Source organism: Capsicum annuum, chromosome 6, assembly GCF_002878395.1.
Source record: "Capsicum annuum cultivar UCD-10X-F1 chromosome 6, UCD10Xv1.1, whole genome shotgun sequence".
Lineage (NCBI taxonomy): Eukaryota > Viridiplantae > Streptophyta > Magnoliopsida > Solanales > Solanaceae > Capsicum > Capsicum annuum.
This window is the reverse complement of record NC_061116.1, coordinates 5,232,888-5,248,764: the sequence shown is the minus strand read 5'-3', so window position 1 is coordinate 5,248,764 and position 15,877 is coordinate 5,232,888. Positions and strand designations below refer to the sequence as shown.

Sequence of the window (15,877 nt, the reverse complement as noted above, 5' to 3'; positions counted from 1 at the left end):
ATTAAAAACAATTTTTTTACTTTATCTAAAGTAGTGGTATGGATTGTATACACTTTACTCTCTGCAGACGCTTAGTGGTATGGATTGTATACACTTTACTCTCTGCAGACGCTACTTTATGGGAGTATTTATTTAACATTAAGAATACAAAGAGAAAAAATAAAATAGATATTTATGACATGTTTGTTTTATCTGCTTTAACCGTAATTTTATTATATCACCCCTAATTAATTATTATAAGTTATTTAGGTATTAAAAAATTAATAATAGTTAATAAAAAATAACATTGACATAAAATGATAAATTAATTCTTCATGTTTTAAACTAATATGACATCTTATGTGAGACTCATTTATATTTTTTTTACAAATATTTTTTTATAGTAATTTTGTTATATCACTTCTAATTAGGTATTATAAGTCATTTAGGACATATCCGCTTCACTGCTTCAATCATAAAATTTTGTCGACTCTCGAAATTATTTCAGTGTCACTTAAATTGAAATAAAATAAAAAGTATTATAGATCATAATAATTAAAAACTTAAATTATTTTAAGAATATAATTGACTATCAGTGTCACAAAAATTTGTATAAGGATAATAACATAGATTATTTAAAAATTACATAAAAAATATTAAATTACAATAGCTAACAATTTAAAATATCTAAAAATATATTAAATTTTGATTGATTATTTAATGAAAAATTTCAGAAATAGCAACTCTGTAGCCTTAATTATAACTTTTATAGCAACAGTTTTATAATTACGAAAAATAGCGAATTGTATTTGTATTTAAGTAAAATATTGTTATATAAATACATATACAAATATATGTGTATTACTCATAAATACATACACACAACTGAAAAATACATATTCTTCTATTATTATAAAGTGGGTACAATATTGCTACTTTTGCTATAAGTTGTAATTTTGAAAAAGTATTGCTATTTATTATAATTATAGTCTTAAGCATGCTAGTTTCTGTAATTTTTCCATTATTTAAATTATATTTGTGTCACATAAATTCAGGGGTAGTTTTGACATTTTATAGTTTGCATGTTTTAGTGTTTTAATTTAGTAATTTATTGATCCAAATGTTGTTTTCGAATTTAACATGTTCTGAAAATTTAGTACTTTGTTTATTTTAATTTATTTATTTTATTTTGGTAAAATATTATATATATATATATATATATATATATTTAAAAATTATTCAAAAAAAATTATAATTATAAGTCATAACCATTAACATCTTATAATATTTTAAAAGCATATAGTAAAAAAATATGATTGACTTTTGAAATTCTAATAGTATCATATAAGTTGCGATAAAGCAAGTAACATAAATTATTTGAAATTACACTAAAAGATACTATAAATCACAACGATTAACAACTTAAAATATTTTAAAAATATATTAGTAAAAAATTGATGGACTCTCTAATTTCTAAAATTGGGACAAAGAGAGTAACATAAATTGTTTGGTAATTACGTAAAAAGATACTATAACTCACAATGATTAACAACTTATATTATTTAAAAATCTATATTAATAAAAATTTGACTAACACTCCAAATGCTATTTATGCTACATAAATTGAGATAACACAAATAACACATATTGGGCCCGTGCTAACACGGGCTAAAGTATCTAGTATAAATATAAGATCACTAATTCAATCTTGCACATAAAAAAAGTCCCTCACAAAATAAAAAAACCAAAGAAGTCTCCCAATTTTCATTATCCAAAAATGAATTTTACTTTCCCAAAAAGTGCATCACTTTTCCTAGTTTGCTTCCTATGTTTCACCCAATTTTCTTCCATTTATTGTGAGAAGAAAGTTTCCTTGGCTTTGTATTATGAAACTCTATGTCCTGGTTGTTCTGATTTCATTATTAATTACTTACCTAAGATATTCAAGAATGGGATAATTGATATTGTTGATCTTAAACTTGTTCCATGGGGTAATACTAGGCTTCAAAAAGACAACACCTTCAAGTGCCAGGTTCTTCAAGAATCTTTTTCTTTATATGTTCTTATTATTATTTTAATAATTGTGATGTTCGAACCAGCTTGCATGTATTTAGATTAGTTCTACGAGATATCTGCCAACAGTGGCTGAGCCAGGATTGACACCAAAGAGTTCACAAGTGAATATATGAACTAACCGAAAGGGTTCGACATCTACTGTATATATATAAAAAATAATTTTAATCATCATGTGTATATAGTACAATTTTTCATCAAAGGGGGTTCGGATGAACCCTACCTTATATGCAGCTCTGCTCCTGTCTGTCAATATGTACCAGGTAATTTTGTCCAGCAAGGCTAGCTAGAACAAATAAGAAGAAATGACCTGATGTTTGTCTGGAATTTAATCCTGGGACCTCGTGATGTTCAAGACATTTTATATATAGCATGTAAATCGATTCAAGGTTATGGATTCATATTTACTATTCCTTGCAATCCTACTAAAATTTAACACATAAAAAATGATTTAATTGTTTCTCCTATCTTTGTAGTTTTTAGAAACTTTGATTACTATTTGTTATTTTCTTTGCAGTTTAGAGATTTTGATTATGCTATGTTGATAACAAGACTTTGATTATTTTCTTCAATAGTCGATTACTTTCTGATGTTGACATTCTGATTATTTTTACAAATGTCTTGTTACATTTTTTCAGTTGTATTTGCTTTTTTAGCATTCTCAATTCTGAACTTTCAACTTTTAGTTTTTTCTTAACATATTTTTAATTTATTTTTAAATTATTATTTTTATCTTTTATTTCTGTTTAGGTTTTTTGTGAAAAGTCTTAAATTGGAAGGTAAGCTGCATAAGATATATATTTTCCCATAAGCAATTTATACACAATAAGAAAAAATTATACACAATATAAAAGTAGGCTAAAAGGAAATTTTTATTGAGAAAAATGCTAAATTTGTTATTTGATAAGAAGTAACATCATGATAATGAATTCTCATAATCCTTAGAAATTGAACATATTTATTTAGTGGTATTCTAATTCACTTTATTCATTATTAAGAGATGTGATATTTATATTTAATTTGGTATATAGTAATTATCTTTTACCATTCTTTATTTTCATTTTTTTTTAAAATGAAGTAACTTATTTTTCATTCGTGGATAGAGTAGTTTGAATCATTATAATTGTCAAGTGTCCATTGATAATAATGCATGAAAAGAACTATAAATAACTTTTCTAATGGATTGAAATAATATTCAATCAATATTTATTGATCATGTGGATGTTTGAAATAAAATATTATTTCGAATGATTATTGACATAATTAATTTGAATCATATATGATTATCTAAGAGTTAAAGGACATGTTAATTATATTCAATCAATTTTTGAGTATTAATTTTTAATTTTTATCTTTTTTCCTTGAACAAAAGTTATTTTACATCTTTTCTCTTACTGAAAAAATCGATAAGTGCATGTGAGAATTACTATGAAACTATTTATCGAATGATTCAAAATCAAAAGCCAAAAACTTTTATCTTATATTTTTTATTCTATATTCTTTTGTGACCGCGTGAAGTACAGATAAATTTATTGAGTTTTAAATACTTCCTCCTTTTGTTTTTACTCACCACCTTTCGACATGACACATTCATTAAAAAAATAATTATTATTGTACCGAGTTTACAATAGTACCTCTATTAATTTATATTCATTACTAATTTATATTTAGTAATAGGTAATGAAAAATAATTTGGAAGATAAGTAATTAATACTAACAGTAATATGATTTTTTTTCTTAATTTGTTAAAAATATCAAAAAAATAAAAATTAAATTAAAAAAATGATAAATAAATTGAAACGAAGAGTGTAATAGATGGATGAATCAATCATTAATCATATCATTGGTGTGTTTCGTAGTTTAAGTTAAGAAGCAACTTATGCATTTTCCATTAAAAAAAAGGAATCTTAGCACTATCCATCAAATCGTGAAATTCGGAATCAAAATAAGTCAAAATATGAATAAAGTAATTAAAATATGTTATTTCTTTAATTAATTATTAAAATAAGTTAAATATAATAATTTATGATATTTTATCTTAGTATTTTAACGTTGATTTGATGGAAGTGAACAATAATTTTTTTTTTGCAAAACGTAAGAATTTATAACGTTTTACAAAAAAGATAAAAAAGAAAAAAATAATGTGTTGTCAAATCAACAACTTTATATCAAATCTTGTAAATTATAATAAATTCTTACTCACTCTATTCCATTTTATGTGTCGCCATTTAATTGGGCATGAGGTTTAAGAAATAAGGGAAGACTTGATAAAGTTTACCAAATTATCCTTTATTAAAAAGTGTGTCAATTTTATTTTTTTTTATTAAGTGAGACCAATAAGGATAAAGGGTAATTGTGCCTTTAAAAAGTTGTCAAATAAGGAAAGGTGACACTTATTTTGGGACGGATTAAAAAGGAAATGATGCCACATAATTTGAGACGGAGGGAGTATAATTTATAACTCGTAATAATTTATACCCATAAATATATAAAGTATTATATTTATAATAGAAATATACAAAGTATGTTATATATAAAGTTTATACCATGTATATACCATATACACACATATATAAATATACAAAGTATTAAGAAACATACTAAACATATTTATAATATAAATATACAAAGTATGTTATAGATGAAGTTTATATCAAGTATATACCATATACACGCATATATAAAAATATAAAGTATAAAGAAACATACTAAGCATATTTATATATTTATGGTATATGATATAATATACCATAAATATGCAAAGCATGTTTTACATAGAAATAATTTATTCACACATAGTAAAATCTTTCATGTATAAGAAAATTATAGAAATAAATTAGCGGCATCCTAAAATTTGATAACAACTCATCATTTCCTATTTTTTAGGAACGGAAAATGAAGGAAATAAATTAAATAAATTCCTAAAAAACTAAATTTGTTTGAAAGATAATATTTGTTACCTTAAAAACAAGAAACAGTGATCTGTTAATATAACATTCATATTTAAAATTTTCAAATATGAGAAAACGACTATTAGTATAAATATTATATATGTCATAATTGAAATTCATTAAATATGACCATGTATATGTAATTATTTTTATAATAGTGATTAATTGTGTTCTTTTTTCATTGGTAGGTAAATTTTAATTGGGTGATTTTGATAGTTTATAAAAGTTAGGGCATAAAATCATATTTTAAAAAGTTTTTTCGAAAATCGATTTTTTTTTTTAAAAAAGACATGGCCAAACACAACTCCAACTCCAATTCCGAAAAATTTTAGTTTTCATGGCCAAACGACTACTTAATAACACCATTCATTCTTGGATTCCATAAAAAACATCATTACGAACAAATATTAAGGTAAGAAAAACTTTTGACAAAATGAAGCAGTAATTTTTTCTTTTTAGTTTTTTTTGTTAAAAACAAAATAAATTGTTACAATTTATAAATTGTAATATTATAACAATTTATTACAATTTATAAGATTTGACCTAAAACTATTGATTTGACAATACTGTTTTTTTTTTTTCTATAAAACGTAAGAATTTCTTATATGTTTTATAAGATATTATAAAACACAAGAAATTCTTATATTTTTTTAAAAAAATTATACCGTTCAATTTCGTTAAATCACTATTAAATATTAAGATAACGTATTAAATTATTACATTTAGCCTATTTTGATAATTAACTAAAGAGATGATTTATTTTTATCACTTTATTTATATTTTGGCTGACTTTAGTTTCAAGTTCTCAAATCACGCTTGTTATTAAAGATTCATACATTCATCCAATAATGAATCTTACCAACCAGACTGGCTATGCATTTGGACTTGGTGTAAATATTTCCAACTTTGATGTCCCTATCTCATACTATTTTCAAAGATTATCCAATTTATGATTTTTTTTTTTTATATATGTAATATTCTCTTTACATTCTTAATGTTAAATAAGTACTGAAATTAAGAGCCTGTCAAAAATAATTTTTCTATTTTATTTGAGATAGTAATATAAATTATGTATATTTTACCTTCCTAAATTCCACTCGATGAGAATACATCAGATATGTCATTTTTGTTGGTGTTGTATTCTTAATTTTTAATTCTTAATGTTATATAACAACATAAATTAATAGGTTAATTACCAAAAAAAATATAAATAGTAAATATACATTGTAATTTTGTGATAAAAAATGCATTACTTTTTTATTGCCCAAAATTTAAGTTTAACCATAAAATGAAAAATTACTTTTTTTCGTATAACATTGTATGTATATATATGTGTGTATATATATATATATATATACTGTTGTATATTCAATAACAATCTTTTTATTGTATTGCATAAAGTCATATGTATAATTATTAATAGTATACATAATTATATAAATATATACATATGTATATAAAATGTTTAAATATTGTATCTATATTGTATAAATTAGGGTATATATCGATCGGTTCGATTCAATTTTATATATTATCGATTTCAATTTTTAAATATGTTAAATCAATAATCAAACTAATAGGATATTTTTTATCGATTTTTGATTTATCAATTTTTAGTCTTTATTAATTTGGCTTAGTCAATAAAAAAATACTCATAAAATAGAAATATAAATAAAAAAATATTTATTTAGATATTCCTTGAATTCAGTTATCTTTACTCATCATTCATCATTTCAGTCCACTTGCTCTGTCCCGGCTGGAATCCCAAGAACCAACAAGGAAAAAAACAAATTACAAATAAATAATAAAAGATCCCAAATTCAATCTTGTTAAAAAAAAAAGAAGGTCCCCCACAAAATAAAAAATAAAAAAAGTCCCAAAATAAAATAAAGGACTATTTTATTTATGAAAGTTCAATTTTAGAATTTTGAAACATCAAACCTTAACAATGACTTTAAAAAAATTCATGCTGAAACTTCAAAGGATCATTTGGTGTGAGGATTATAAGAGATAACAAATCTCAAAATAAAATAAAGGACTATTTTATTTCATGTTTGACATAAAGTATTAGTTAATATCAAAATTATTTATCTCATCATTTACACTATAGTAATAAAATAAATTATCCATCTATATAATAAAATAACTAATTTTAAAATAATTAATATCAAAATTAATAATTTTAAAATAATTCTTTCCCAATCAAAGTATCATTTATCATTCTCTTGTTGGCTCCTCTCACTTCATTCCACATAGTCTGTCCTGGTTAGTATCCCAAGAACCAACAAAGATAAAAAAAATAAAAATAAATTATAAATAAATACTAATAAAAGATCCCTAATTCAATCTTGTAGAAAAAAAAAAAAGTACCCCACAAAATAAAAAAACAAAAAAGTCTCCCAATTTCCATTATCCAAAAATGAATAGTGTATCATTTTCTCTAGTTTGCTTTCTATGTTTCACCCAATTTTCTTCCATTTCTTGTGAGAAGAAAGTGTACTTGGCTTTGTATTATGAAAGCTTGTGTCCTTACTGTTCAAATTTCATTGTTAATTATTTACCTAACATATTCAAGAATGGGTTGATTGATATTGTTGATCTTAAACTTGTTCCATGGGGTAATACTAAGCTTCTAGAAAACAACACCTTTACATGCCAGGTTCTTCAAGAATCTTTTTTTCTATGTATTATTATTGTTATTTTTTTACTAACTGTGTTGTTTGAGTCAGTTTGTGTGTATTTAGACTAGTTCCAGTGCCAGGTTCTTCAAGAATCTTTTTTTCTATGTATTATTATTATTTTTGTAATAACTGTGATGTTCAGACCAACTTCTATGCATTTCGACTAGTTCCACGAGATATCTGTCAATAGGTATCAGGTATCTTTGTCCATCAAGACTGGCTAGAACAAAAAATAACAAGAAAGCACTTGATGTTTGTCTGGGATTTGATCTTGAGACCTCATGATGTTCAAGCCACCTTATATATAGCATGTAGATCTAAGATTTAAGTTTTATGGATTCAATCTTAAAATTATGCAAAGGGTAGCGTTGGAGTAACTGGTAAAGTTGCTGCCATGTGACTAGGAGGTCACGGGGTCAAGCTTTGAAAACAACCTCTGGGAGAAATGCAAGGTAAGATTGCGTTCAGTGCATCCTTGTAGTGAGACCCTTCCCCGGATCCTGTGGATAGTGGGAGCTTTAGTGCACTGGGCTGTCCTTTTAATCTTAAAATTATGAAATTCATATTTACTACTAAAAAAAACTGTGTTCATGAGTGTCTATCAGGATCCTGTGGATAGTGGGAGCTTTAGTGCACTGGGCTGTCCTTTTAATCTTAAAATTATGAAATTCATATTTACTACTAAAATAAACTGTGTTCATGAGTGTCTATCAGAAACAGTCTCTCTAATTCCGGTGTATCCCGTCCAGACCCCACTTGTGGGATTACACCGGGTATATTGTTGTTGTTGATGATGAAAGTACGTGTTCATGAGCTGAAGGTCTATCCGAATAGCGTCTCTACCTCACAAAGATAACGTAAGGTGTTCGTACACTCTACTCTCCTAGATCCCACTTGTGGGGTTATATTGAGTGTGTTGTTGATGATGATGGTGGAAGTACTGTGTTCTGATGAACCCGGTAATCAAAAGTTGTAGTTACCCTTAGCTGAGGTTATGTTAGCGTTAAAACTGCTAATAGAAGATGGAAATAACTAGTTAAAGTAAGCAAAAAGGGATAACGAACAACAACATACCTAGTATATTCCCATAAAATGGGGTCTGGGGAGGGTTAGTGTACGCATTCCATACCACTACCATAGAGGTGAGACAAAGAGGCTAGACAAAAACAGTCTGGAAAAAATAGTAAAGGAACAAGAAACAATAGGTATGAACACGCCAAATAATAACATAAACAAGACTATTACCAAGTAATACGACAAACGATAACACACTCTGAAACAAGACTAGCACTATGGCCACTAGCACGGATAACAAAACGAAGTCCTACCTACTAGCAGGGACGCACTCCTTCTTTAATCCGCATCCTCCACATCTTCCTATCTAGGATCATGTCCTCGGTAAGCTGAAGTTGCTCCATGTCATGTCTAATCATCTCCCTCCAATGTTTCTTTTATCTCTTCCTCGTCTGAAACCATCCCTAGCGAGGATTTCAATCTTTACAAAATATAAATGCACTATAGGAAAGAACCTCAATCTGAGTTAAGCGGATCCAAAATTTGTACTTGATTGATTTTTTGGTTGAGTTCATACTATCAAACCCGTTTTCACTTTTTAAAACTACGGGTTCAAAACCTAATAGTTTTTTGAAGTTTTAATAACTTTGCACATTCCAAAATAATGGGTTTAGTTGAACACAGTAAACTAGGCTCCAGCCACCTCAGAGTTTAGAGTGTGATATTTAAAAGACATACTCAGTGTCATCTCACAAGTGGTGTTTGGGAGGGTAGTGTGTACGCAACCTTACTCTTGCCTAGTGAAGGTAGAGAGATTGTTTCCGGTAGACCTTAGGTAAAACATAACAACAATCAGTGAGAGAAAGAATACAGTAGTCCAGGGGCCATGCAAAAAATAGTGGGGAAAAGAACAGTAACAACAAATAACAATGATAACGGAAACAAAGCAAACAATTTTAACATGTGCAAAATTGTATTTTAAGAAGGAGAGCCTTGGAGTGCTGCCATGTGACCGGGAGGTCACGGGTTCAAGCCTAGGAAACAACTTCTGCAAGGTAAGAGTGCATACAATAGATCGTTGTGATTGGGCCCTTCTCAGAGCCTTGCGCATAGCGTGAGATTTTAGTGCACTGGGCTGCCACTTTTGTCTTTCAGGAACAATCTCTCTACCTCCCCGAGGTAGTGGTAAAGTCTGCGTGCACTTTACCTTCCCATCTCACTTGTGGGATTTTACTGGGTATGTTGTTGATGTTATTTTTGTTGTTGCAAAATTTATTTCAAAAGATCAAGAAATGAATGCTTGAGCTCACACAGAAAATAGATATTTTAGCTCTCCTACTCTAAATTTCAGCATTATTTGCGATAGGGAGAGTATTACAAGTCACAAGGCTCAAATTTAAATTTTAAAGTGTGATGTTATACATTTTTAAATGTTTTTGTGTATGTATTGGTTGAACAAAAAAGAAGTGAGTTCAATTGAACCAATCGAAAAGGATTAGATCTGTTTCTGGGATATTATTTGGCTAATTAATTTATGTTGTGCTTCTTATGTATAAGAATAGCATCAAGCACTCTTAGGAGATTTATGAAATTCTCTTGTTGTCGCAGCATGGAAAAGATGAATGTTTTCTGGACGTTGTAGAGGCGTGTGCAATTAATGCCTGGCCAGATTTGGTAAGCTTCTAATCAAAGTTGAGCATTTTTTTTGGTAATTCTAGTTTGTCGGTTGTAAAGCTTAAAGGCATCACTATTCAATTCATTTGAAGCACGTTCATTTTGATGTATACAAAGAAATAGTCCCTGCATTATCAATCTACGTGTTACTAATTCGTACATTACTAATACTTGCATAACTTGGTCGAACTCTCCAAAAATTTTACCGCACCCATGTCGGATTCTCCAAAAATGCACTACTTTTGGAGTATCCAACATGCAACCGTCAGACTTTTTTGAATCTGAGCAACATAGGTTGAAACAAACAACCCCCTAAAAGATATATGTGTTGTATTTGGGAGTTATTTGATAAATGATTGGTAGCATGTTACTTTTATATCTCTCCGAGGAGACTATTCTAAATTCTAGTTGCATTTTTATTGGGTCTTCGTTGCAGAATGGACACTTTCCTTTCATTTACTGTGTCGAAAGTCTGGTCTATCATAGGAACTATACCCAGTGGGAAACATGTTTTGAAAAGCTGAATTTGAAGAAAAAGCCAGTTACCGAATGTGTTGGCAGTGAGCGAGGGAAAGAGGTTAGTTCTCTGGGTATTATTTCTGAATTACGTTGCTGTAAAGATTCGCTTTGGGTTTAAATAAATTTAGTATCTATTTGGAATGTATGATTTCACATCATAATGTGCAAAAAAAAAAAAAGAACTTTTGTTTTCCATTGTTGTGTTATATGCTTAATCTATATATGTTGAACATATGAATATGAAGAAGAGGAATTTCTTTAAGTTGACTATTGTCTGCTCGCTTTATGCATCCATGTATATAGAAGTAATTGAATGTATTCCTCACGAAATTAAATTTAAGTAGACAGTGAAAAAAATAAAGTAAAAAGAAAGCGAAATATTCTCTGTTATGTGTTGCTTCATTATCATAATAGTTATAGTTCCACCTTTATGGATATATCTCCTCTTTCTTCCTCTTGGATATATCCTTAAATGTGTTCGAAAAAATAGCACATAAAAATACTATTCGCGAGAAATTACGTGAATAAAAAACGGACATACAACGAGAATAAAAAAGAGAAACAACAACACTGAGACTCAGACGTGGAAACTTATTCTCAATAAAGAAACAATCATGGTTTGGAAGGATCAGACATTTCAAGAGACGAGCAGTCCCTTGAGGTAGCTCTCCGGTATATGGAATATCCGGTTTACAGTTCCAAATGTTCTGTTTCGGGATTTTCAAGAAACCTGCTGATGTGCTGATAGCATCGATTGCGTGAGCAATGTCATCTTTGTTACAAACTGTTGCATAATAGAACTCCCGATGGGAAAGGAATAAGGAATTCCGCCCATGCTATACCTTTCTTTCCATTGTTGTAAGACACATCTTCTTGCTCAACTTTGTTTGACTAGCAAAGAGGCGTGCAGATTGACATAGCATTATTCATGTTAAAGCATTCAAGAACATGTTCGATGTACTTCTTTCTCAAACAATCCTGTGTCTAGAATTTGTTGTGCCATGCCCAACCCAGTCCTCCATGTCAAATGACTTGGACAACACTCCCGTCAACTTGATCAACTTCTTGTCTTGTCGTATAATAATTTTCTCATCCACATGAAACGGAATGACAAAGTTGTTTTCGAAAATAACAAACGAGACTTTTTTTTTTGTGGGGATCTCTCGTCTCTTTTTGCACGTTTTTATCCAATTTTGAATTAGACGAAACCTTCTTAAGATTTTTTTGGCTCCTCCCATCACTAACGAGGACATACTTGAGTAAGTATACTTGGATGATTTTATTCGTTGCCTTTTTGATTTCCTCAGAGGCTGCTCTACTTCTTGAGTAGGATGAGGTTGTTCTTTTTCTTCTGGAGTAGGATGCTTGACTTGCTCGGCATTATCATCGAGTGGCGTCCCTTCCTCAACATCTTCATCAGGGCGCTCTTTTTCTCAGCAACCTCGTCTACTCTTAGCTCTAGTGCTTTCTCTGCCTACAGTATGGTCAGAAGTAGAAGTAATGTAATAAGATTATGACCTATTTTTTTCTGGAAATCGCCCACTGGTTATTATAAGTTACACATCATTTTCTCGGAACAGTATATCTCTGCTTCTGATGACTCTTCTTTTCAGGATCTCACAATATGTAACCGATGAATATTTAAGAAGTGACTTTTTCATCCTACTTCATTCGTTGCTCCTGCAGTTCATTTTGGAAGCTTTCACAAGAACTTCTTTAGCTTGGGAGTAGTACATTCGTCTAAACTTTCTCCGGGATAGCTAAACCCAGTGAAATTGCTAGACTTCTGTTGATCAAGTAAAGGTTGTCTGATGAAGTCTGAACTGCTTCATCCGATAATGACTTGGGCAGTTTAACCATTTTGAGCATGCTTCTCACCTTCTCAATCATGACACATGCAATTCATCCTTTTAGTTACACCATCGTGTTATGGGGTTCCGGGAACTGTTTTTTCATGTGTGACCCCATGGCTTGAATAATACTTATCAAATTCCCTTGAAATGTAGTCATCTCTGTTGTCAGGTTAGCGACACGTTAATGTTCAATTATACCTAGTTTTTTGTTCTCAAGAAATAAACCCCAATTTTCGTGAAGCATCATCAATAAAATTATCAAAATATCTTTTATGACCCATTGGTTCTATCTCAATTAGACCAAAAACATCCAAATATAATCAAGTTTATTCAAGTTTTTTTTCCGGTAAATTCATTCCAACATAGTGGAGGGCAATTCTTGTCGAAGTTGGCAGAGACCATATGAGATGGGTGCAAGAACCATCTTGCAAATCGAAAGTGGAAAGTCACCAAGGACCACTTGCACTGTTTTGAGTCTTTGAGATTAGTTGAGACCGGAGACGATTTAAGTTACTCATATGTGCTGTTTGAGATTAATGAAATTGTGTAGAATAGCTCAGAAAGCTAGTCCTAGCATCCATTTGTTTTGGCTTGAATTCCACCAACAGAAAATCATTATCCTCGGAGCTTATGGGAAGCAAATTTGATTTATTAAGAGCTTTGGTGGAACAAATTTTATTTGCTATGATGATTTTTTTCTTAAAAACATCTTATTATCTGCGAATTAATGTTACTTGATCTTATGTGCAGCTCGAACTACATTACGCAGCTGAGACAAATGCCCTTCAGCCTCCACATAAATATGTACCGTGGGTTGTCGTTGATGGCCAACCACTTTATGAAGTCAGTTTCTTTCTCCTCTTTATTTCAGAACTTGCACTGTTCATTATCTAGTGTTATAGTCCTTTCCTAGCTGTTTGTCAACTTATGTTTTCGAATTCATTTCCTGCATGCACATCGACAACAAACCCCTTCCCCTAGAGTTGGAGCCCCGTGGAAGGGTAGGGGGTACACGTGCATCTGTCAACTTCGGAAAAAAATCATGTATATATGCGTATGTATACCTAACCAAGGATCATATATTTTGTTTGGCACCCTTTAGCACAAATTTGGTGCAGTAGTTCAACTAGCATCATAGTTTTTGCATTTTTCTCGTCATTTTTTTCAAAAAATGCATATATGGGGTGAGTTTCATCCTGGGCACCTCAATGTGTAAAGTGATACCAGAACTATCATACCATACGTTATTATCTTGTTTGATTTATATTTGTCCGAAAAATTTGGTTTTATGTTTGTTTAACACCGTTTCCAACGAAGCAGTGTCGGTGTCTTCGACTACATGCATCCCCTCTGGTGGTGCCTCTGTCGTCTTCAAATCCCGATTCCGCCTCTGCTTCCTCCGCACCCCCACCCCCAACCAGTGGCGGAGCCAAGAAGTTCATTAAGGGGTTCGAAAGTGCACACAAGAACTAGCCGAAGGGGGTTCAACATATACAATATATACATAAAAAATAATTTTAACCATGTATAAATAGTATAATTTTTCACCGAAGGGGGTTCGGCCCCCTTGATATATGCTAGATCCGCCACTGCCCCCAACCCCCACCTGCATTTTCCCTGAAAATTATTTCATTATAATATGAGAGTTGCCAGCATATTCACCTTAAGGAGTGGACTTCATCCTTCCGGGCTGATTTAGAGTTTTTTACCTCTAAAATTGCTTTGGCTCTCAACAGTTCCTCAAAGTCTTTCCTATATCTACCTCCTTTCCAAGTTTTTGTTTTGTACAATTTTTAACTGGAAAAGGGACAAATATGCCCCCGAATTATGATAAATGGTACGTATGTACCCTGCTCATACTTTAGGTACATATATGCCCCTACTGTTTGTGTGAGAGACATATACATAACATTTCATTAATGGTAGGGGCATATGCGTACCCAAAGTATGACGGAGGTTATATACATACCATTTACCTTAGTTCGGGAGTAAATTTATCCCTTTTCCGACTTTTAACTGATGTAAATGGCTAAATGCCCTCTAACGCAAGGGGGTAATTAGAAGTTCCATAATCGATTTCCCCAATCAAGAAGAATGGAGTAACTTAGAAGTCACCAGTTACGTTTTGCTGTATGAATATTCTCCTCTCTGACAATGTATTTCATCGTTGCAGGACTACGAGGACTTCATAAGCTACATCTGCAAAGCGTACAAAGGAACTACTCCAGTCCCCGGTTGCAGCTCATCCATCAATGTCATTAAAATGGGAAGGAAACTTAACTCTTTTTGCTTAAAGCAGACGGCCATTTCCAAGTTGTCAACTATAAGTTCAGCTATTACATCTTGGTTGAACCGCGCTAAGCTCACTGCATCTGCATAATCCACCGGGATGCTGTATCGTGTTGTGTATACTATAGACCTCCCTCCTTGATGCTGCTTTGTTTTATGAAATGATGAGATGCTATAGTTGGTTTATGCATTTGTAATGCAGTTGTTAATGATAGGAATTGTTGTAATATGAGAATTTGGTTCAATTTGGGATATGTTTGAAGTATGGAGTTTTATAAGTTGTCTACATCAAAGCAGCCACATCCTTAGTCCAAGACTTAAATTGAGTCGTTTCAGAATGGATGAGATCTTATTTTATGCGCATGCGTTTTGATCCCCCTTTTTTTTGCATGGCTGCACACACTTCAAATCGAAGGTGATGGATTCAGTTGAACTTAGGAAACAGGCTTTAAATTCGGCAATTGACTATGACTGGCAATATGATTGGTTTGGGTGTGTGTGTGTGGGGTGGGGAGGAAGGGGGTTGATAATTTGGTTCAATTTGGGATATATGTTGGAAGTATGGAGTTTTATAAGTTGTCTACATCAAAGTAGTCACGTCTCGAGTCCAAGGCTTAAATTCAGCCGATTCAGAATGAGTGTGATCTTATTTTATGCACATGCATTTTGATCCCCTTTTCTTGCATGGCAGCAGATAGTTCAAATCGAAGGTGATGGATTCAGTTGAGCTTAGAAAATGGGCTACCAATTCCTTGATATAAGCTATAGTTTCACTGTAGTTTGTATGAGTTCAGTTGTCCGGATTCTTTAAAGGTATTATCAATGCGTGTTAAATCTTTTAAAG

At 30.8% G+C, this 15,877-nt stretch overlaps 1 protein-coding gene across 2 annotated transcripts; it reads left to right on the top strand.

Annotated features, from left to right (window-relative positions):
• The first annotated feature begins 1,623 nt into the window (after positions 1–1,623).
• On the top strand, positions 1,624–15,390 carry LOC107873606 (gamma-interferon-responsive lysosomal thiol protein). 2 transcript variants are annotated; one of them, XM_016720517.2, is made up of 5 exons: positions 1,624–2,011; positions 10,307–10,372; positions 10,809–10,949; positions 13,495–13,587; positions 14,918–15,390. In XM_016720517.2, exons 1-5 carry the CDS (start codon positions 1,757–1,759, stop codon positions 15,122–15,124), a joined length of 762 nt encoding a protein of 253 aa, XP_016576003.2. In that variant the 5' UTR covers positions 1,624–1,756; the 3' UTR covers positions 15,125–15,390. The 2 variants fall into 2 exon arrangements, with proteins under 2 accessions (XP_016576003.2, XP_016576004.2); XM_016720518.2 differs by lacking the exon at positions 1,624–2,011 and adding an exon at positions 7,249–7,662.
• The last annotated feature ends 487 nt before the right edge of the window (positions 15,391–15,877 follow it).

What these genes read in the sequence shown, in the direction of transcription:
- LOC107873606 (XM_016720517.2), top strand. Translation starts at nt 1,757, where the DNA reads ATGAATTTTACTTTCCCAAAAAGTGCATCACTTTTCCTAGTTTGCTTC. An exon ending in ACAACACCTTCAAGTGCCAG is followed by an intron (nt 2,012 to 10,306) that starts GTTCTTCAAGAA and finishes TTGTTGTCGCAG; the next exon opens with CATGGAAAAGATGAATGTTT. An exon ending in GCAGTGAGCGAGGGAAAGAG is followed by an intron (nt 10,950 to 13,494) that starts GTTAGTTCTCTG and finishes TCTTATGTGCAG; the next exon opens with CTCGAACTACATTACGCAGC.